The sequence below is a fragment of the Ammodytes marinus genome, assembly GCF_949987685.1.
Source record: "Ammodytes marinus genome assembly, chromosome: 12".
Taxonomy (NCBI): domain Eukaryota; kingdom Metazoa; phylum Chordata; class Actinopteri; order Uranoscopiformes; family Ammodytidae; genus Ammodytes; species Ammodytes marinus.
The window spans coordinates 30,153,821-30,175,591 of record NC_137216.1 but is presented as its reverse complement, the minus strand read 5'-3'; the positions used below and the strand labels follow the sequence as shown (position 1 = coordinate 30,175,591).

At 38.0% G+C, this 21,771-nt stretch overlaps 1 protein-coding gene across 1 annotated transcript in view; it reads left to right on the top strand.

Moving 5' to 3' along the window:
* The window catches only part of ttn.1 (titin, tandem duplicate 1), a gene marked incomplete at its 5' end in the record, with an annotated part of 234,322 nt that overhangs the window by 69,645 nt on the left and 142,906 nt on the right, over positions 1-21,771 (top strand). Inside the window, 23 exons of the mRNA XM_080038532.1 lie at positions 706-789; positions 1,529-3,391; positions 4,019-4,069; positions 4,717-5,115; positions 5,324-5,602; positions 6,296-6,441; positions 6,897-7,020; positions 7,601-7,740; positions 8,070-8,196; positions 8,664-8,930; positions 9,794-10,060; positions 10,599-10,862; positions 11,448-11,587; positions 12,289-12,415; positions 13,151-13,417; positions 14,511-14,777; positions 15,392-15,658; positions 16,067-16,206; positions 17,326-17,452; positions 18,381-18,523; positions 20,088-20,211; positions 21,169-21,266; positions 21,523-21,691. Coding sequence (XP_079894658.1) covers positions 706-789; positions 1,529-3,391; positions 4,019-4,069; positions 4,717-5,115; positions 5,324-5,602; positions 6,296-6,441; positions 6,897-7,020; positions 7,601-7,740; positions 8,070-8,196; positions 8,664-8,930; positions 9,794-10,060; positions 10,599-10,862; positions 11,448-11,587; positions 12,289-12,415; positions 13,151-13,417; positions 14,511-14,777; positions 15,392-15,658; positions 16,067-16,206; positions 17,326-17,452; positions 18,381-18,523; positions 20,088-20,211; positions 21,169-21,266; positions 21,523-21,691 — 5,880 coding nt within the window. The remainder of the gene's footprint in view (positions 1-705; positions 790-1,528; positions 3,392-4,018; positions 4,070-4,716; positions 5,116-5,323; positions 5,603-6,295; positions 6,442-6,896; positions 7,021-7,600; positions 7,741-8,069; positions 8,197-8,663; positions 8,931-9,793; positions 10,061-10,598; positions 10,863-11,447; positions 11,588-12,288; positions 12,416-13,150; positions 13,418-14,510; positions 14,778-15,391; positions 15,659-16,066; positions 16,207-17,325; positions 17,453-18,380; positions 18,524-20,087; positions 20,212-21,168; positions 21,267-21,522; positions 21,692-21,771) is intronic.

Genomic DNA, 21,771 nt, shown 5'->3' with positions numbered 1-21,771 from the left:
GTTGTAAACTATATGTCTGTATGTTTACTTTCCCATGTTGTGATACTGTGTGCCCAGTCGTATCTCGCACTGTTTTGGTGCAGCTGTAAGTCCTTATTGACCATTTTGTTGAGCTGGTCGTGATCTTGGCATCTTGTATTTTTAAAGTGTCTCCTCCTGAGGAAAAGAAGAGATCTGCACCAGCTGCTGAAGCCAAAGTTGCTCCTCCTGCAGGTAGTTCTTTAGTTTTGTTTTGTGGAACCTAAAAACACTGTTGTTTCCTGTTTGCGTCACTGTTTTTGAAGATATCAATCGTCCATGTTGTCTCTTCTTTACTTGGTGTCTGTTTAATGTATGTTCACTTTCTTCAATCTTATTATCTTGAATCTTTCCTCTGTCTGTTTTAATGTCTTGTCCATTTTTGTATATTCTGTTCTCTTGACCTTTGGTATATATTGCACTCCTAAGTGTCTGCCCCAGTTGAAAAGAAACCATCTCCACCCACACCAAAGCCTAAAGAAGAAAAAATTGCTGTTCCAGCAGGTAGTTTCTTTTGTTTGTCATCAATGTTGTTTAATTCCTTGTTTGTCCTGCCTCAAAGAAATCAGTTGGTTGAATTCTTTGATTCTTTCATTTTGATTGTGGTTTTGTTCAAGTATGTGTCAGTTGATGTTTGTTCAGATCTTTGCCAGTGAATTAATCAAGGTGGCATTCTTTTACCTCAAGTTGCACCGGTGGAGAAGAAAGCATCTCCACCTGCCGCAAAGGCTGCAAGTTCTCCTGTATCGAAGAAAGCTTCTCCGCCTGAAGGTAACATCTTCTTTTTATGTTGTTCTCATCTGTTTGTCTCAATATTTCTTATGTGAAAGCTTCGTTCTTCATACAAAGCAATCTGAGCTTTGATTTAAGAAGTGCATTCAGTGTCTGATTCTGTCCAAGTCTTGATGTGTTGGTCTGAGGTTTGTAGAAACTGAAATGCATTTTGTGTTCTTAAATCAAATCCAAGTCTGTCATTTTAACATTGTGTGTCCATTGAGTGATTCAATAATGTCCTTTAAACATCTTTTGGTACATCTGGATTTACGTTACTGTAAGTTGGTACAAAAATGACAAGTCTTTGCATTTATAGATCACCTATAATGCAAATTACATTTCATGCATGCAATACCTTCTTAACTCAAACATATGTCTGTCTCAAAATATAAATTAACCTTCTTTGTCTTGGTTTTTGCCTTTTTTCTAACACTGTTTGTATTGTGTATATTTACGTTGATCTTTTAAATTCTTGCAGACAAGGAACCAGTTTCAGCGCCTGGTGGACCGATGAAAGGTATATAACTTATTAGCTTCTTTTCAAAGAGCGGTAACGTTATGTTATGAATAGCTCGGATAGTTTATCTCTCATAAACTATAATGCTTTCTTCTTGTAAAATGAATGTTTAAGAGGTGTGTGAGTCCTGTGTTGTCAAACTGTCAGATAGAATGTTGTGTTTTACTGTACGTCTGTATGTGAATGTTATAAATGGTGTATTTACTGCCTCGACTACAGTGCCAGCTCTCAAACAAAAGGGTAAGATTCCCGTTCAGGAGGTGAAAACGCCAGAATCACCTAAGCTGAAGAGTAAGATCACAAGAATACCCAAAGACAAGGAACCAGAACCAGAGGTTGTTAAGCTCAAGAAGGTTCCAGTGAAACCTGCAGAACCTGAGAAACAAGTCCAAACTCATAAAGCAGAAGTGACGAAGCAACAAGATCCAGAGTTAATGGTTCGTGGACTTCACAGCAGAGAAGATCGAGAAATAATAACTCTTGGGAGAACTGAACGTGAATTTACCGCAGAAGAGGAGACGGTTCAGATTGGCTACTTTGAAGAAGCTGAAAGGGTTTTAGTTGTACAGAAAACAACAGAGAAAGAAGGATGGACAAGAACCCCAAAACCCGAAAAAGTGGAAGAACCAGCAGTGCCGAAAGTAGATAAGAAGAAAATAACTAAACTTCCAAAGGCAGATGAGCAGAAAGAATCCGTCAAACTGAAACCATTTGACAAAACAGGGAAGCCGGAGGAAGAAATGCAACAGATAAAACTAAAAAAGATTCCAACAAAGCCCAAAGAGCCGGAGAAGGAAGTCATAACTCATAAGGTTGAAGTGACGAGGCATTATGATACCGAGCTGTCAGTTCAGAAGCTTCGCGATAGAGAAGATCGAGAGGTGATGACGCACGATAGAACCGAACGAGTCTTCACTGCGACTGAAAAGTCTTTTGAATCGGGACAAATGGAGGAACTTGAAAAACTAGAGGCAGAAGATGATAAATCAAGATGGATTAGAACCCCTAAAGCCAAGGAAGAGGAAGAACCTGAGCCAGATTTAGCTAAAAAGAAAATCAAGAAATTGCCAAAGAAAGATGACGATCAAGAAGTAGTGTCACTGAAGCCATTTGAGAAACCTAAGAAGCCAGAAGAAGCTGAACCTCCTAAAGCTCAGAAAGAAGTCGAGGCAAAGACGGATACTGAACGCACTCCTTTCCAGAGAGGCGAAAGACCACAGCGAGATCTACCAGACACTGCTTCAAAACACAAGAAAGATGAAGCCACTCCCATCCCAAGTCCACAGGTAACTCCTGATGTCAGCAAAGACCAAAAGAAGGACATCTCCCAGAAGAAAAAGGCAGATCTCGAACCGAAAGATGAGGAGGCAGCAGACAAGCTTCGGGGAAAACCTAAAATAATTCCAAGACCAGATGAAGATAAAGAGGCGGTCAAGTTGAAACCTTTCACCAAAGCCATCAAGCCTGACGAAAAGACGGCAACGCCTACAAAAGAGAGTGGGATACCTCAAGACAAAGAAATACCTAAGAAGGTTAGTCCACCAGGAATGAAGGAAACCGAGAAGGTGATCCCACCGAAACAAATAGAAGCCTTAAAGAAAGGCTTAGAGCTCAAGAAGACTCCATCACCTTTATTAGACGAATCAAAGCCTCTCAAACCTATTGAGCAACTTAAGAAGGTTGAGCTCAAAAAGACACCATCTCCAAAATCCAAAGAACCAGAGCAAGTTCCCGTTCAGAAGAAGCCGAGTGCTGGAAAAATCAAACAAATTCCCAAAACAGTGTCACCGAAAGACTCTATTGAAGCGGTGACACTGAAAAAGGTCCCAAAGAAGACATCACCGCCAGAGGAGGCTGCCGGTAAAGGCCCGATCCCCCTGGTAAAGGAGGTTTCTCCCGGAGCTGTGCAGATGAGAAAGGTTCCCACACAGCCAGAAGAAGAGGGGGTTGTGGATTCGGGCGAAATGGGAGGAGAGCAAGATGATGAGGAGGCTTGGGGCTGGGATCTGGTTCCTTCAGACGACTGGGAAGGTGAAGAGGTGGATGGAGTGCGGGAGACTCCAGGATTCCCCGTCAAACGAGGTGAGAAGGAAAGGTGTACGAATTCCCCATCTGGTGAACCCATGGAACCATCTCAACCATCCATTGCATCTCAGAAGATCCATCCATCCATCCATCCATTTATCCAACCATCCATCAATCTCATCTTAGACCTTTTATCTTATTTTCATCATCACATCAATCACTTGATCATCCATCTTCAAGCTTCATCCATCTTTACATCAAGTTGTCCTTCATTTAATGTGTCATCACAAATATAAGATGATCATCTTCATCTTCATCTTCATCCACCTGATGTTCTTATGTTGTCCATCATTTTAATGTCCATCCACATCCTTCATTAACAGTTTGTCTCTTCTGGTGTCCATGCCATTTACTACAACTTTTAGTTTCCACCATTGTCTTCCATTCATTCTTGTCCTTTTCGATCATCTTCTGCCGTTATTCGTTTATTCGTCAATCCCTCCATCCCTCCATCTTCATCATCTCCCATCATGCGTGTGATGTCTTTTGAATTTTCTAACGGAATGTGGACAAGAACATTAACTCTTTTTTTTCATAGATCAAGTCTTTGTTTTTCGTCGTCCAAAGCACAGCTCCAAGAGAGACACTTACTCACTAAACTCCGTCTTACTGTTTCTTGTCCAGATGGAAAACCTTCAGAAGATGCCCCAAAAGGCAGAGGCAGAGGATTTGGGGGTATGAAATTAACGAGATTTATAGCTAATGTGTTCGGTTTCTTTCTTGACACTTAATAATGTCTAAAACCATTTCACTTCCGGTTGATCTTGAGTGTTTGAGTCGTTTTTCTTGTTGTGTTCATTTGTGCTAAGCTTTTAATCTTCGCCTGAAACTTTTATGTGACAAACATTTTGGTACCAACTGAAATGTGTTTGTCGCACGGCAAATTATTCTGCTTTCATATATTTTAACTGTCACACAATCTTTAAAAACTCGAGTTGGTGGTTTGATGTGTTGTTTTTTCAACAAATTAACTTCACAGTTTATGGAGGTTGCTGTGTCTTTCACTCTTTGCGTTTTGATAGTGTGGTGTGTTGTGTCTGTCCTCTTGTATTCTTTATCTTACAGATTATTTAAAGAATCAAGTTCAAAGCTAATGAAGAGTTACTCTGCATGACTCATAGTCTGAACAGAATTCTAGTCTTACATTCCCGTTACCTCTTACATTAAAAGCTTTCATCTTTAAACACATTTTTTTGTCCACTGTTTGACCGTTAATTCACGGTAGGCACAGAATCTTGATAACATCCCATAGTCTAATGACTGATTCTTTTCCTTGTTGTCTTAGCTCAAACTAACTGTGTGAGTTTGTTGTGATGTTGCAGCGAGACAAACCCCATCTCCTGGTGACGGTGGGCGTGGCCGCGGCCTGAAGCCCGGTGGTAGGGGCCCGACACCCCCAGAGGATCCATTTGGTGGATTCAAACTGAAGGCCGTCCCACTGAAATTCACCAAAAAGCTTCAGGACATTGTGCTGAAGGAGGCTGAGTCCATCGGCTCTGCTGCTGTGTTTGAGTGTGAGGTTACGCCCTCCACTGCCATCACCACATGGATGAAAGATGATGGTAACATCCGTGAGAGCCCCAAGCACAAGTTCACTTCTGACGGCAAAGATCGCAAGTTGAACATCATTGATGTCCAGCTGTCAGACACTGGTGACTACACCTGTATAGCCAAGAACGCTGGCAAGGAAGTAACATGCACAGCCAAGCTCATAGTTGAAGGTAAATTCTTTTTTTTTTTCGAAAAGAAAAAGAAATAAGAAAAAGAGTGCTTACGTTTTATTGACTTTTTTGGTCGATAAAACATTGTGTGAACTTAAAATGAAAAAAATCTTTTTGTAGGTCTCGCTCTCAGGTAAGGCAAGTTGTAATAATTTTAGTTGAAACCAAGACATTGTTTTAATTGAAATACTTTGAACTCTTTGTGCAGAGCTGCCAGTTAGATGGCTGAAAGAACTGGAACCGGAGACTTCCTGTATGAAGGGTCAGCCCATGTATCTGACCTGTGAGTTGAACAAAGAAAGAGATGTGACTTGGAAGAGAGACGGCAAAGTCCTGAAGAAACAGGCCGGCAAAGTGGCCATTAATATCATCGGCATGCAGCACGCCGTGACCATTCAGAACAGCACCGAGGCTGACGCCGGCTGCTACACGTGTGAGGTAGACGGACAGGAGGAAATCAAGACTTCCACCAACGTCAAAGTCATCGGTGAGTTGTCAGAGGAAGAAGGATTATAAGTGTAAAACTCTCATGCTGTTACAGAAAAACACTAGCCCTGCCTGGAAAATAATCAATCAATCAATTCAATCAATTCAATCAGCTTTATTCAAGAGACTCAAGGTCCATTTAAAAGACATATAACATATAAATATCAATATCTATAAGACAGATCAGGCAACAACTGCATATTAGGGCCACTGTGGGAAAAAAATAGTATTATGTAGAGACAAACCTTTACATTTTTAACATTAAAGTCTCATATTCTCAGAGAAAATATTTTGAATATTGTCTGATAATACACCCGAAATTCGAACGTTAAAGTCATAAATGTAGGTGAAATAAACTCTGATATTCACTGAGGTTAAAGTTGTAAGTTTACTGTACAAATTGTAAAAGAAAATTGTATTTTTTAGTGAGGGAACACATGTTCATTTTGAAAGGTTTGATCGACTTAGCTCAATTTGAATGTTAATTTACTTAATAATTTAGATAAATAATTTAAACAGCAAACTTGTTTATATAGTTGAATCACAGCCGGACTGGTACATGAGAATTTCACTACGCATTGCCCTGTGCAATTGTGTATGTAACCAATAAATAAAACTAACTAGCTAACTAGAATAAATCTGCGTTAACTCAGAATTGACACTGTTGTAAATGACCCAAACTGTTCTTCCTCAGAAATCATCAAAGACTGGTTGTTGAAGCCTTTGAGGGACCAGCATGTCAAACCCAGGAACAAAGCCACATTCAAGGGAGAGCTGTTCAAGGAAACTCCAAACTGGAAGTGGTTCAAGGGAGACGAGGAGATCAAGCCCTCCGATAAGGTTTGGAAAAAAAAATATTTGTTCTATCGTTTTTTCTGGTTGTTATCTCTTTTATGTTTGTTTTACTAGTGCAGTACCCTTCCAAAAAACTTCCAAAGCAATCAAGGATGCTTACCTTCGTGCCGTGCGCAAGCAATATCCGGAAGCTCAGGTCGATCTGACTAAAACTCAGAGAGATATGCGAGTCACAGACAGACACACACACAGACAGACGTTTCTTTCTTTATAGATAGATGCATTGAATGTGATTTCATTAATTAATTATTTTTATGTATTTATTTTATCTTTTTCTCTATGCTTTTTGCGGGTCTCTTGCCTGTGATGAATGTGTTTTGTTTTGTATTATCTTCATTTTGTCCATGTAAAAGCACTCTGAGCTGCTTTTTTTTATGTATGAAGGGTGCAATACAAATAAAGATTATCAATATATCATTATTATTATTATTATTATTAAGGTGGAGATCAGCAAAGATGGTAAAACCGTGTCGCTCACCATCAACAACTGCCAGCCCGGTGACGTGGGAGACTACACCATTGAAGTGGAGGACCGCAAATACACCGCCAAGCTCACACTGGGAGGTCGGTACAACAAATATTAATTAGAAAAAAAACTGACCAATATGTATATACTGATTTGTGCAGAATATCCTGTTAACACCTTCTTAACACTTCAACTCTGGCCATCTGATCCCTGTTTATCTAGTTTTAATTTTAATGTTATATATTTATTACATTCCTCATTCAATTTCAACTTCTTGTGCGTATCTGAATATTTTTGCAATAACTTTGTTGATACCTTACGTGTGTGTGTGTGTGTGTATATATTGTTAAACCTTTCTTATTTGATTCTATTCTATATTTTTACTTGAGCAGAGTAAGACAGAGTATGTCACACCAACATTTCTGTACACATACTCTTATGAACATGTGATAAAGTCTTTAGAATCTTTTCTTAATTTACTTGTTTTCTTCTTTATTGCTAACAGTTTTTATCATTTTAATTTCTTCTAGTTTCTATGTTGTGAGTGTATGCATGTAACTTGTTGCTGCCCCTTGGCCAGGACTCCCTCGAAAAAGAGGTTTTTAATTTCAATGGGACTTTCCTGGTTAAATAAATGTTAAATAGAATAAAATAAATCTTTTGTTGTTGTTGTTTCAGAGCGTGAGGCTGAAGTGCTGAAGCCTCTTGCCAGCGTAGAGGTTGTTGAGAAGGAGGAAGCTAACTTTGACACTGAGATATCCGAGGATGATGTGGTCGGAGAATGGAAACTGAGGGGCCAAGTGTTGTTGAGATCCCCGGTAAGAACTGGACTTTATAACGTATTGTGTTAAGTTGAATCTCTGCGGGCGGAAACATTGTTTTCTCAAAAACTAGTCAAAGATCTTTGTTTACATGTATTATGTCATACTAGTATAAATCAAAACGTACCAAAACGTACATTTGGGTGTTTATTTGACTTATTTTGGCAAAGTTTCATAATGATATCTATAAGTTTATTCTTATCCATCAGTTTACCCTATTAAATAATAGTTTAGCTAGAATTTTTTTTTTTGGAAAAAATAAGATAGTTATAGCTTGGGTGTTGCTATTGAAAATTACCAATTTTTTTTCGCTGTTTGGATTTCAGACATGTGACATTAAGGCCGATGGAAAGAAGCGTTTCCTCACCCTGAAAAACGTCCAGTTGGATCAGGCCGGTGAAGTTTCATACCAGGCTCTGAATGCCGTCACAAGCGCCATGCTCAACGTTAAAGGTACAAACAAACGTCTCACGGATAAAAACCTACTACAACCGTGTAAAAAAATTAAGAGACCAGTCTGGATTGTTCCTCGATTTTTCATCTCTACATTACTTCTTGAAAATACCCTAAATGACAATATTTGTATTGTGAATTTGGTAGAAATGTTGTCAGTAGTTCATAAAATAAAATCAAAATGTTCATTCTACTCAAACATATTCCTATTTAGTAAAACGAGAGACACTGAACATTTGGAGTGGTCTCTTCATTTTATCCACCGCTGTATATGTCCTCTTGCGTCTTGTCTACTGATTTTTAATCTTTTTTTTTGACCTTGGAAAACGGAAAAAAACAAAGGATTTTTTTCATAAAGGGAAACCGGTAAGAAAAGAAAAAAAGTGGCGGCTTTGTCCTGCCCTGTGTCTTTTTTTTGCTTTTGTGAATAACGGCATCGAATTATCATATTCAACACCTCCTCGCAGAGATCGAAATGGGCTTTGTCGACGAGCTGAAGGATGTTTCTGTGCCCGAAAAGAAACAGGCTAAGTTTGAATGCTCCATCACCAAGGAGGTTTCTAAGGTCATGTGGTTCAGAGGGGCCGAGATCATAACCCCGAGCCCCAAATATGAAATAATCGACGACGGAAAGAAACACATGCTGGTCATTAACAGCTGTGAGTTTGACGATGAGTCCGAATACACGATCGAAGTGTTGGGCCAGAAATCTAGCGCTCAGCTGGCGGTGGAAGGTAAGTTAGTGCTGGACCAAAACGCTTCATGTTTTCCTGTGTCTTGTCGTTTATGTCAATCCACACTGCAAAAATTCAAAATCGTTACAAGGGGATTACAAGGCTGGCTTTACTATGACATAACACCGGTATGACTGTGTGTGTGTGTGTGTGTGAATGAATGGAACCTGGAACCCCTGTAAAGTGCTTTGAGTGCCTAGGAAATAAATCGCTAAATAAATCCAATCCATTATTATTATTATTATTATTATTATTATTATTATTATTATTATTATTATTATTATTATTATTATTATTATTATTATTATTATTATTATTATTATTATTATTATTATTATTATTAATAAAAAATATATTCCTATTACTAGTAAAATAAAAAATCCTCAATTTGAGTATTTCTAGATATAACGTCAAGATATATCTCATCTTAAAATGCTAAAATATCACAATATCACTTAATAATCTTATTTCTAGTAGGTGATTATCTTAAATCTGGAACATTGCCACTAATGAATTACTTAAAAGAAGTTGAATTACACTTGAAAGGAAGGGAATGGCAAGGACCAGTCTATCATTAAATATAGCCTAAATTAAACATTTAAAGCCAGCATTGTAATTCTTATTTTTTATTTAAGAGTATTGGAGTTATAAGTAGTTACATATCACTGAAATGTTGCTTCTTTTTAGGTGAATGTGTCTTAAATTAAGTGTCACTAGAATTAGATATTCTGGCTAGAAATTATATCAATATACTTTGTAAGATATTGAATTTTCGCAGTGTAAAGTTTGTCTAATGGCTACCAACCAACCAACCCACCCACCCCCCCTCCTTTGTCCGTGTGCACTCACCTCATGTATTGCAGGCATGAGGCTCACATTTTTGCAGCAGCTTCAGGACCAAACAGTGAAAGAAGGTAACATTGTTCGCTTTGAGCTCGAGCTCAGTCACGAGAATGTGCCGGTGGTCTGGTACCGCAACGAAGTCAAACTCCACGTGAGCCGAACGGTGATAACTCACGTGGAAGGAAAGAGACACACTCTAGAAATGAGAGAGGTGTGTCTCGATGACATCTGCCAGGTTAAGGCAGAAGCCAAAGGGATTTACTCCATGGCAAAACTCATTGTCATAGGTAACGACTCGCTCCATTCTCTTCACTCTTTTTTTTCTCTCTGTCTGACCTTTTTTCTTCATGATGTACTTTCTGTGTTTATGTCTTGTTACATGCATATGTTGACAAGCTTATGTTGTATTTCTTTTTCATTATATACCAAACATATATATATATTTTTACTTATTTTTAATTTTGAATATTCTTCAGATCTCCTTTTACAGCGTACCAAACATATTTAAAAAAACATGTTATTGTATCCGAAGAATGGTTAGATTCGAATTTTCGTTATTAATAATAATATAACATTTTATTCATTTTAATGAGACATTTAAAGGATAATTCTGGTCTTTTACAAGTTGGATTTTATTATCATTAAGTTCGTTTATGCACATGTTGGTTGTATAAAATAACATATAAGATATCAGTGTTAATAATGGGTTTATCAGTGTCTGCTTTGCTCAGTCGTGGTAACATACACAGAGATGTACTATATATATTTGTCCTTCCATATTTTTCTTGAATCTAATTGTCTGTGGGGCCTGGGTATTTATTCCAGAGGGAGATGCCATCTTTATTACAAAGCTTCAGGATTACACCGCCACAGAGAAGGAAGAGGTGACTCTAGAATGTGAACTGACCAAAGATGTGCCCGTCATGTGGTATCGCGAGGAGAAGGAGATTATCGCGTCCAAGATGGTGGTCATGAAGTCCGAGGGAACCCGCAGGTGTTTGGTCCTCAAGAAAGTGGAGAAGACCGATATGGGCAAATACGTATGTGACTGTGGAACGGACAAGACGCAGGCACAGATCAATATCGAAGGTAAATGTCGTCAAATCATCAGATATACTTTATATACAGCTCCGGGAAAAATTAAGAGACCAGTCTAAATTTTTCTTAAATCTTTATTTCTACATTACTTATCGAAAATGCTCTTAATGAGAAAAAATGTATTGGAATTTGGTAGAAATGTTGTCAGTAGTTTATATTATAAAACCAAAATGTTCATTCTACTGAAACATATGCCTATAAATAGTAAAATGAGAGACACTGAACATTTGGAGTGGTCTCTTCATTTTTTCCGGAGCTGTCTATTCAAACATGGTTCACCAACGGTCATGAAATCCTAGAAAATGTCAAGAAATTTGAAGGAACTGTATTTTACAGGCGTGGAAATGGGTTTGAATGATCTGAATGTTTAGGAAAAGCTTTGAATTTTAAACTTATTCCCGCTAGTGTTGAAAATATTTTCATAGAAATCTCAAAACATGTCGTAACGTTATTCCAAATAGTTCTTGAATCACAATTGTTTGAAATCTAGTATGATGGTTTAAACTTCAGTAGTATCACAGTATCAGTGAAACGGTGCATATTTAAATTCTTCAAATGTTTTTACAATCCCACCAGCTCGTGACATCAAGGTAACTAAACCGATTTATGGCGTGGAGTTGTTCGATGGCGAGACGGCTCGATTCGAAGTGGAGATTTCAGTTGACGACATTCACGGCCAGTGGAAACTGAACGGAGAAGTCCTCAGCCCATCTTCGGTAAGAATCTTTTTTTTAATTCTTATAAAACACATTTACAAAATATATAAAACAACAAATGACATCCATCTTTAAACTTTACTTAAGACCAAATGGAAATTATAACTAATTATTTTTTTGTAAATCACATTTTTATTACATTTTCACTGATGGAACTTGCATGGTTACTACACAGTAAATTTTGAAGTGTTAAAATAACACTAAAAGAGTTAAATTTAGCACCATTTCCGAGTGTATTTGGTCCCACTCAGAATTGGAGTTAAATTAACTCTCTTCAAAGTGTTACAATTTTAGAGTTAAATTAACTCAAAATAGAGTTAAAAATACACTGTATAGTGTTATTTAAAGCCTTATAGAGTACTTTCTACACCCCGTCTTTTAACTACCGAAATTGACACCAACACTAGGAGGCATTCTACTCCAGCTGTTGTTATATTAATTCAGATAGAGTTAATGGAGTTTGACACTGCATATTTAACACTGGGGAATTTACTGTGTAGGTCTGTAGGGTAGAAGACCTTTGAAACGATTAGAAAAAAGAGGAAAAGAAAAAAAGAAAGGCAAAATAAAGCAAATAAACTCAGAATAAATAGCAAGTCTTACTTCTTGGTGAGAATCTGGACTGGAATCTTCAACACAGCAGAAATAAAACACACAAATCTCAGCTGTTGTAAGTTGTTAATGATGATTTTCTCTTACAGGATGTGGACATTATTGAGGAGGGAGGCAAACACACTCTGATCCTGTACAACTGCAGAGTGTCCATGACCGGAGAGGTTTCCTACACCGCAGCCAACGCCAAGTGTGCCGCCAACCTGAAGGTCAAAGGTAAAACCAACAGCAAACTCACCTTCATCTTCTGTCAGTCCAAAAACCATCACTTCAAGTTTCAAATCCGACCCGTGGACCTTTACTGCATGTCATCCCCCCTCTCTCTCTCTCTCTCTCTCTCTCTCTCTCTCTGTCTCTGTCTCTCTCTCTCTCTCTCTCTCTCTCTCTGTCTCTCTCTCTGTCTCTTAGATAATGCGTCAGTATAATTGTATTTCTCTCTACTCGACGATGATCTGCTTCATTAGGCAGATATTAGCCATTACGTAATATATTAGATGTTGTGGAAAAACTGGATGATAAATACAAAAAAAATCTGACATTCTAAACTATACAAACCCCAAAATGTAGCTTTTGGTAACCTGTATTTGAAGTTCCCCTGTAATGTTGTCAGTCCAATGACTGACTCGTTAGCAACGAATGAAAAACCTTTCCTTTCTTGGGGCACTCCGGTGGCGTAGTGGATAGAGCGCGTACCATATTGGCTCCGGCCTTCGTTGCAGTGGTCGCAGGTTCAAATCTGACCCGTGGACCTTTACTGCAGGTCATCCCCCCTCTCTCTCTCTCTCTCTCTCTCTCTCTCTCTCTGTCTCCCCATCTCAACTCTGTACTTTCTAATCTGATTGAACGTATAGGAACTTCAGACACACACACACACACACACACACACACTGAAAGAAACACACACTCAATCTTTAAAAAAAATAACCTTTCTTTGTGTTGTTTTCCTTCAAGAACTTCCTCTGAACTTCATGACTCCGCTCAGCGACGTCAACGTTTACGAGAAAGACGAAGCGAGGTTTGAGATCGAGATTTCCAGAGTTCCCAAGAGTTTCCGCTGGCTGAAGGGCTCGCAGGAGCTGCAGAACGACGACAAGTATGAGATGATTCAGGAGGGAAATATGTACGTTCTGTTGATCCGCTCGGCCGCATACGAAGACGAAGCCAAATACATGTTTGAGGCCGAGGACAAGAGGACCACAGGCAAACTGGTTATCCAGGGTAAGGCTGGGATCTTTTTTTTTTTTTTTTTTTTTTTTTTTTTTTTTAAACCTTTATTTCTACAGGTAAATCCCATTGAGACCGAAGACTCTTTTTCAAGGGAGACCTGTTCTCCTTTCCCACGTTACCATTCACACACACATTCATACACCGATAGCAGCAGGCTAACTATCGACATTCACACGAGGCAAGGTGGGTGAAGTGTCTTGCCCAAGGACACAACAACCATGACACAGGTGGCAGGGCGGGGATCAAACCTCCAACCCTTTGATCATCAGCCGACCCGCTCTACCAACTGAGCCACAGTCACCCCAAATATATAAATAAAAAAAAAATCTATTTATAAATCTATAAAAAGATAACATTTACATGGAAGAATCTTTAGGTTGTTAAAAACGCCTTGGACTCATGTTGTAACATTTGTAACTTGGTTTAAGTTTGAGAAATACGTAGATTACATTATGAAAAGTTTTTATTTATTTTTTTCTGTCAAAGTGATTTTGTTAGAAATTTTTATAAATCAAAGTCAGCAATTTTGCAGAACACTTGTGGACAAAATCTGTGAAAATCTCCTCTCCTCACAAGCGTTCTCCTGAATCGCTGACTCCATCTTTAAACTTTAATTCAGACAAAACTGAAAACTTATTTTGAAAATATACAGTACAGGCCAAAAGTTTGGACACGCTCAATGCGTTTCCTTTATTTTTATGACTAGTTACAATGTAGATTCTCACTGAAGGCATCAAAACTTTGAATGAACACATGTGGAATTCTTTGCTAAACCATTTCAGGTGACTCCCTAATGAAGTTCATTGAGAGAGCACCAAGGGTTTGTAGCGCTGTCAAAAAAGCAAAGGGTGCCTACTTTGAGGAATCTAAAATATAAGACCTATTTAAGAGTCATTTCACACTTTTTTGTTAAGTACATAATTCCATATGTCCCTTCAAAGTTTTGATGCCTTCAGTGAGAATCTACAACGTAAATAGTCGTGAAAATAAAGAAAACGCATTGAATGAAAAGGTGTGTCCAAACTTTTGGCCTGTACTGTATATCTTGACTCCATATGTATGACTGTTGTGTTTTTTTCGGCAGGTATCCGCCTGGAGTTTGCCAAGCCCATCAAAGACGTGACAGTGAAGGAGCGTGAAACGGCCGAGTTCAGCATTGAGCTTTCCCACGATAAGATCACCGTGGCTTGGTACAAGAACGACGTCCGTCTTCACCCCAGCAAAGTGGTGCACATGACGGACCACGGCAAGATCCACACACTGGCCTTCAAGGAGGTCACCATCGACGACACATCCATGATTAAAGTGGAAGCCATGGACAAAACCATGACTGCCATGCTCACCGTTATCGGTCAGTGTCTAAAAGCTCTAAAAGCATTTTATTTATGGCTGTAAACTCAATAAAAATGTTTTGGTTTGAGGGGGAAGAAAAACAACAAAAGCCTTATTGAAGGTTGAGTAGAAATAACTTGGCTGGTTAAACAACTTTAAGTTTATTCAATTGAATCATTTGAATTATTATTAAAATTATTATTAAATATTTCTTCTTTATTCTTAGATTTTGATTTGGTTTTTCAATGCAAACAGCCGTGCACCATTACAACAATCCAGCAAACCTTCAATCCACTTCTTTCATCTGGCTTCTGAAAGGTTTTTTTTTAAGTCGCTGTAAACTCAATTAAATTATTATTGTTTCAGGGACAAAATATCCAAATAAAGTATAAACAAAATTTTCAGTGGATATAACTTGGCAGGTTAAAAAACTTCTTCAAAAGTTAAAGAATAATTTGAGAAATGTTTTTTGTGAATATGCAACTAACCCAAAGAAAACAAATCTAGATAGATAGACAGACAGATAGACAGACAGACAGACAGACAGACAGACAGGCAGACAGACAGACAGACAGACAGACAGACAGACAGATGGATAGACCATATTAATTCACGTGTCTCATTTCTGTGCAGAGGGCGACTTGTATTTCACCACCAAGCTCCAGAACTACACGGCCGTGGAGAAAGACGAGGTGAAGTTGGTCTGTGAACTCAGCAAATCCACCGCTGACGTCAAATGGTTTAAGGACGGCAAAGAGATCACGCCATCAAAGAACATGGCCATCTCTACCGACGGAAAGAAACGCATCCTGATGGTTAGGAAGGCTGAGAAGGCCAACATCGGAGAGTACACCTGCGACTGTGGCTCAGACAAGACCTCAGCAAACCTCAACATTGAAGGTAAATGCTATGGAGGGTTTAATATCTAGCTATGGGTAGGGAAGTTTAGTTTATTTTTTACTGCACAGCCGAGGAAAAAATTAAGAGACCAGTCTGGATTTTTCTTCAATCTTCATCTCTACATTACTTATTGAAAATGCTCTTTAATGACAATATTTTTATTGTGAATTTGGTAGAAATGTTTGTCAGTAGTTTATAAAACAAAACCAAAATGTTCATTCTACTCAAACATATGCCTATAAATAGTCAAACGAGAGACACTGAACATTCGGAGTTGGTCTCTTAATTTTTTCCAGGGCTATATACGTATTTGCTGCAGTCAATCTTTCAGCCTCTAGGGGGCACTAGCAACATTATAAATAGTAGGTCTAATAATCACTGATTTTTCTTCTTCTTCTTCTTCCGCAGAGCGCGACATCAAAGTGGTTCGCCCGCTGTACAGTGTGGAGGTGACAGAGACAGAGACAGCCAAGTTTGAGACAGAGATTTCAGAAGGAGACGTCCACGGAAACTGGAAACTGAAGGGAGAGGCTCTGCATCAGTCTCCTGTGAGTCTGGTGTTCACGACAACACCACAAACAATGGATATAAACCATGAAGTCCTTTTCCACGGCTTTAGCCCCTGTCCCGCTGTGTGTGTGTGTGTGTGTGTGTGTGTGTGTGTGTGTGTGTCAGTGTGTGTGTTTGTCTGTGTGTGTGTGTGTGTGTGTGTGTGTGTGTGTGTGTGTGTTTGTCAGTGTGTGTGTGTGTGTGTAACTCAAAACTTTACTTAGGTACCTACTATTTATTATCGTAGAAAAAAGATGTCCAAATACATGCGTGTCAAATAAAGAATGCCATAGTCCAGATGAGAACTGAAGTGCTCTACGTAACACTTATACGTGTCACTGTGTAGTTTGGTTTATTTGAAGCTGTAGTACTGACGTGATTCTTGTTGTTCTGAGTTTGTACCTTCATGGTTGAATGAACTTACTGGAAGTCACTTTGGGTAAAAGCTTCAGCTAAATAAAATGTAATGTTAAATCAAATCAAATCAAATCAAATCAAATCAGTGTTATTTGTATAGCCCAAAATCACAAACACATTTGTCTCAGTGGGCTTTACATTTCATACAATATGATATATGATACAATATGATACAATATGACACCCTGCCCTTACACCCTTAGCTCGGCTGAGAAAAAACTCCCAGTAAAAACCCTTTACCGGGAATAAAAAAAAATTGAAGAAATCTCAGGGAGAGTCGACAGAGTAAGGGATCCCTCTCCCAGGACGGACATGCTGCAATAGATGTCATAAGTAGAGAAAAATCACGAAGGAATTTGATCATTGACCAGATATTATGTAATGAAGGGTTTTGAATGAATACATGTCCACGAGTCATATATACAAGAAACACATTTATACACAATTTTTGTGGACGTGCAACTGACTTCTATAATCTCTTATTTGTACTAGAACTGAAACACATCAGAATTGAGTATTTCCATTTGATTCTTTCAGAGTAAAAACCTAAATACAAAACATTCACTTTAATTTAGTATTTTAACACTGAGATATTGTGTCTTTGAACTTGGAGTTTTGTGTGGTATAGTATAGTGTGTATATAGTACGCAATAGTATAATATAATGTATGATATATAACAAATATATCATTCTTCTTTCAGGATGTGGAGATCAAGGAAGATGGAAAGAAACACATGTTGATTCTCTATAACGTTCGTATGGACATGATGGGAAGCGTCGACTTCTCCGCTGCAAACGCAAAATCCAACGCACAGCTCCGAGTCAAATGTGAGAGAGACTTTTATTATATTATATACATATATAATTTTTTATATATACAACTTGTATTATATTATATATAGCTATATTACATTTTTTTATACAAATTGTATCTGGTTCATTTATGCCGTAGGAAAAATACAGAAAAACAGCCTTGATTTTATATTTTTTCCTTCTCCATTCAATCTATCAACGCTCTTGAAAAGACGTAAATAATGCAAAAATCTACAATCAGATTCTAAGATTCAGAATGTTTGGAGACATTTAGGTCAAAAGCAGATTTTTTTAATAGATTTTTTTGCGTCAGTAAAAAAAGTTTAAAAAAAAGTTAAACAAATAAAATTAAATAAATAATATTAAGTACAAATGTAAATTGAACAATTCTTTTAAAATTGATTGAAGTTGTCTTACTTTGAAACAGTTTGAATTGGTTTGTACAGAGGCATTCGTCCCTCACGTTTCATGGTGTAACCTCACACAGTGGAATCAAGGTGTTTTCTGTCACAGAGTGGAGTGTCTGTCAGTCCATAGCCAATCAGCTCCTGAGTTTAATTTAGACTTTTTATCTGAAGTGAGAGGGCTGCTCTGTGATTGGACGTATAGGAACTCGACTATGTGCTTCTTCGGACACACACAGACACACACACACACACACACACATACACATACACGCTGAAAGAAACACACACACACCGGACACACACACACTGAAAGAAACACACACATTGAGAGAAACACACACACATACTGAAAGAAACACACACACACACACACACACACACACACACACACACACACCTAACACACCGAACACACACACACACACTGGGAGAAACACACACACACACTGTAAGAAACACACACACACACACACACACACACACACACACACACACACCTCCTAACTTTAACCCATGCCTTCTCCTTCATTCTTCAGCCCGCTCCATCACCATGTCTAGTCCACTGAAGGACGTCACGGTCACGGCCGGAGAGACGGCAACATTCGAGTGTGAGCTTTCCTACGAAGGAATCGCAGTCGAATGGTTCCTGGGAGGAAATAAGATGGAAGCCAGCGACAGGGTAAGTTCTGACCTTATGACATCAATTGAATACACAGCTCTGGAAAAAATGAAGAGACCAACTCCAAAATGTTCAGTGTCTCTCGTTTTCACTATTTACAGGCATATGTTTGAGTAGAATGAACATCTTGGTTTTATACTATAAACTACTGACAACATTTCTACCAAATTCACAATAAAAATATTGTCATTATAGAGCATTTTCAATAAGTAATGTAGAGATGAAGATTAAAGAAAAATCCAGACTGGTCTCTTAATTTTTTTCCGCGGCTGTATGTACTTTTCTTATTCTTTTTGGTGAAATAATTTGATCATAATTTTTATGAATTTCTTTTGTGTGTGAGTGTTTTTCATTTTGTTTTTGTATTTTTAAGATGTTTAATTTTTATTTGATATGTCTGAAATCAATCAGTCAATCAGTCAATCAATCAATCAATCAATCCCCAAAACGCACGGGGAAAAGTCTCATTCCACTTTGATCAAACCACATGTTAAAGGTTGAGTCAGTGATTCTGGAGAACGCTTGTTGTCAAAATCAATGAATATCTCCTCATGGTCCACTACCTTGTCTGTACTGTGTGTGCGCGCTGACACAGATATGTAGTGTTTAATACATAGCCTAGGCTCTGTAAACTGGTATGTTGCTAGCTACGGTGGGCCCCTTTGTTTACATACCAGTTTACAGAGTTTGTGGAAAATATGACGTATTTCTCTTCAATAGCTTTATAAGGTGACTTTCAATAGACTTTAAAAAACAATGTTTTTGTAGAGAGATAACTTTTAAACTGTTTTTTTTTACTGTTAAAATATCATAATTGATTATCTTTTTTTTTAAATTAAGAAGATATTTTCAGACTAAAGCTTAGTTTTTATTTTATTTCAGTTAAGTGATTTTTTAAGTGTGTATTTAACGATACGTTTAAATAGTATAGTGAAGTCTTTTTCTGACCTGTATTTGTTACAGTGTAGGAGCTGTGGTTAAAAATAATCTGAGATACAAGAGCAGCTGCCGTTATCTTTAACTTCAGACCCCCGACAGACACCAACACCTTATATGTAGAGGCCGTAGCATCAACTGCTTAGCATTTGCCGGTTGAATAACAGGACAATTTCTGAAACACTGATGCAAAATAAACTTAAAATATCATCAATTAAACAGCAAGGATGGTGTAGAATCCTAGTTTTTCTGAATCCTAAATTTCGTTTGATGAATTTTTTAACCAATTAATCTGGTGAATGATAAATTATCTCAACAAAAGATAATGAGTTGGCTCAAACGAAGGCAGTTTTCCTTTGTTTTAGTTTGAGCCTCAAAAACTCAAAAATCTAGTGAAGAAAGTTGCCTTGGAAATTTTGAGTTTTCCCAACTTTTAAATTTTTACAGTGTTGCGTAGAGTCCAGTGATAATATAATCGTCAAACTAATGATTTCTGTTTGTTTGTTCACCCTTGTTCTGTTTTGTTATTATTTGAATGTTGTGCTCCATAACATGTGCTATGGTCGAGAGCCGGAAAATAAATAAATTAAATGAAATTAAATGTTTTATTGTTTGTCTGTGTGTGCAGGTGAAGACCCGCGTTGCCGGCAAAGCTCACGCTCTGACCGTCAGAGACGTGAAGCTGTCGGAGGCCGGAGAAGTTAAACTCACGGCCAAAGACTTCCACACTGTGGCTCAGCTCATCGTCAGAGGTGAGACACTCAGACTGAAAATTCAGAATGTTGTTTTTCAAATCTCAGTAAAGCTCTAACATTATTTACAATACATAAAATGTCTTAAACCTGCAGTGTGTAGAATTTTGGGTTTTATTTCCTAGCAGATTTTGTAGAAAATAATTATAATATCCATAAGTACGTTTAATTTAGTGCATAATAGCTGATTTTTTTTTTTATAATTATTATTTTTTCCCTTAGAAAGGGTCTCATATATGTCCATATTTCTCCATACTTTGGACCAAGGCCTTGTCACTGCCATCTTGAAAGTGTCATAGTTGGAATGTCATCAGGTGCATTGTTTAAAATTTAGAATTGTTCTTGTCCTTGAAGGCCACTGTAGCTTCTGTTATTATTCTAAAGGGGTGGGGTTACCCAGGGAGCGTTGCATTCTAGAACTTTCTAGAACTTTCTTGATGATGTCATATTACACACTGCACCTTTAAAATGCCGATATTTACACGTTGCAATTTTTTTTTTTTCATTTATGTGTTCCTTAACAACATAGTGATTTCAAAAACAAGTGTAAGTGTTCAGTTACACTTTTAACTATACAGAATCCTTGCTTTAATTTCAAACGACAATTTATATTGTGGCACTCGAACACACCACGGACAGTGAAGGCACCGCAGCAGGTACAGACCGGTTGCGGTGTGTTTTGGTCCAAACTTTATAAAAAAAAGTGTTTAGTTTGTTTTATTAGTATCTTTTGAAAATTCAGGATAGAGAACGTTTCCCATGTGTGACATCAGACATGGGAAAATGTAGGGTTAGGGTTAACAGGACAGCTGGGCCAAGGGAAGACTGAGGGAAGACTGAGGGAAGAAAAACCTCATTCATTATGTTATAGTAGCGATTTTATAATGATAAAACGCCAGTTCCGCATGGGTGAAGTATTCCTTCAACTTTTTTCTGTGTGTGTGTGTGTGTGTTCAGAGCCATCAGTTGAGTTCTCCAAACCCCTTGAGGATCAGACGGTGGAAGAGGAATCCACAGCCACGCTCGAGTGTGAAGTTTCCAGAGAGAACGCGGAGGTACGAGGACATTTTAATTCCCTTTAGAAATGAACATACAAACCAAAAAATATATATTTTCTTAAATTGAATAAACAAATACATTATGGCTGTATTCTACCCATAGATAGTATATAACATTTAACCCATTCTACCCCATTTCGTCTCTGTCTCTCCAAACCGTCAATAAAGTCTGGAAAATGCCATAAAATTATCTTAAAAAAACCAGAAAAGTAATCTGAATGCTCTTAGTAACATGATGAATTTTCCCTCGCAGGTGAAATGGTTCAAAGAAGGACAGGAGATAAGAAAGACCAAGAAGTTCGACCCGCTGTCGAGCGGTCGCGTTAGGAAGCTGCTCATCCAGGACTGTAGTCCAGACGACGCTAAAATGTACACCTGTGACGCCGGAGAGTTCAAGACATCATGCTACCTGGAGGTCACACGTAAGGACAACACTTTCATTTAACATTGTATTTTTTTTTTAGTTTTTTGAATAGAAAAGTGAAAAGTTGTTCATTTGTTA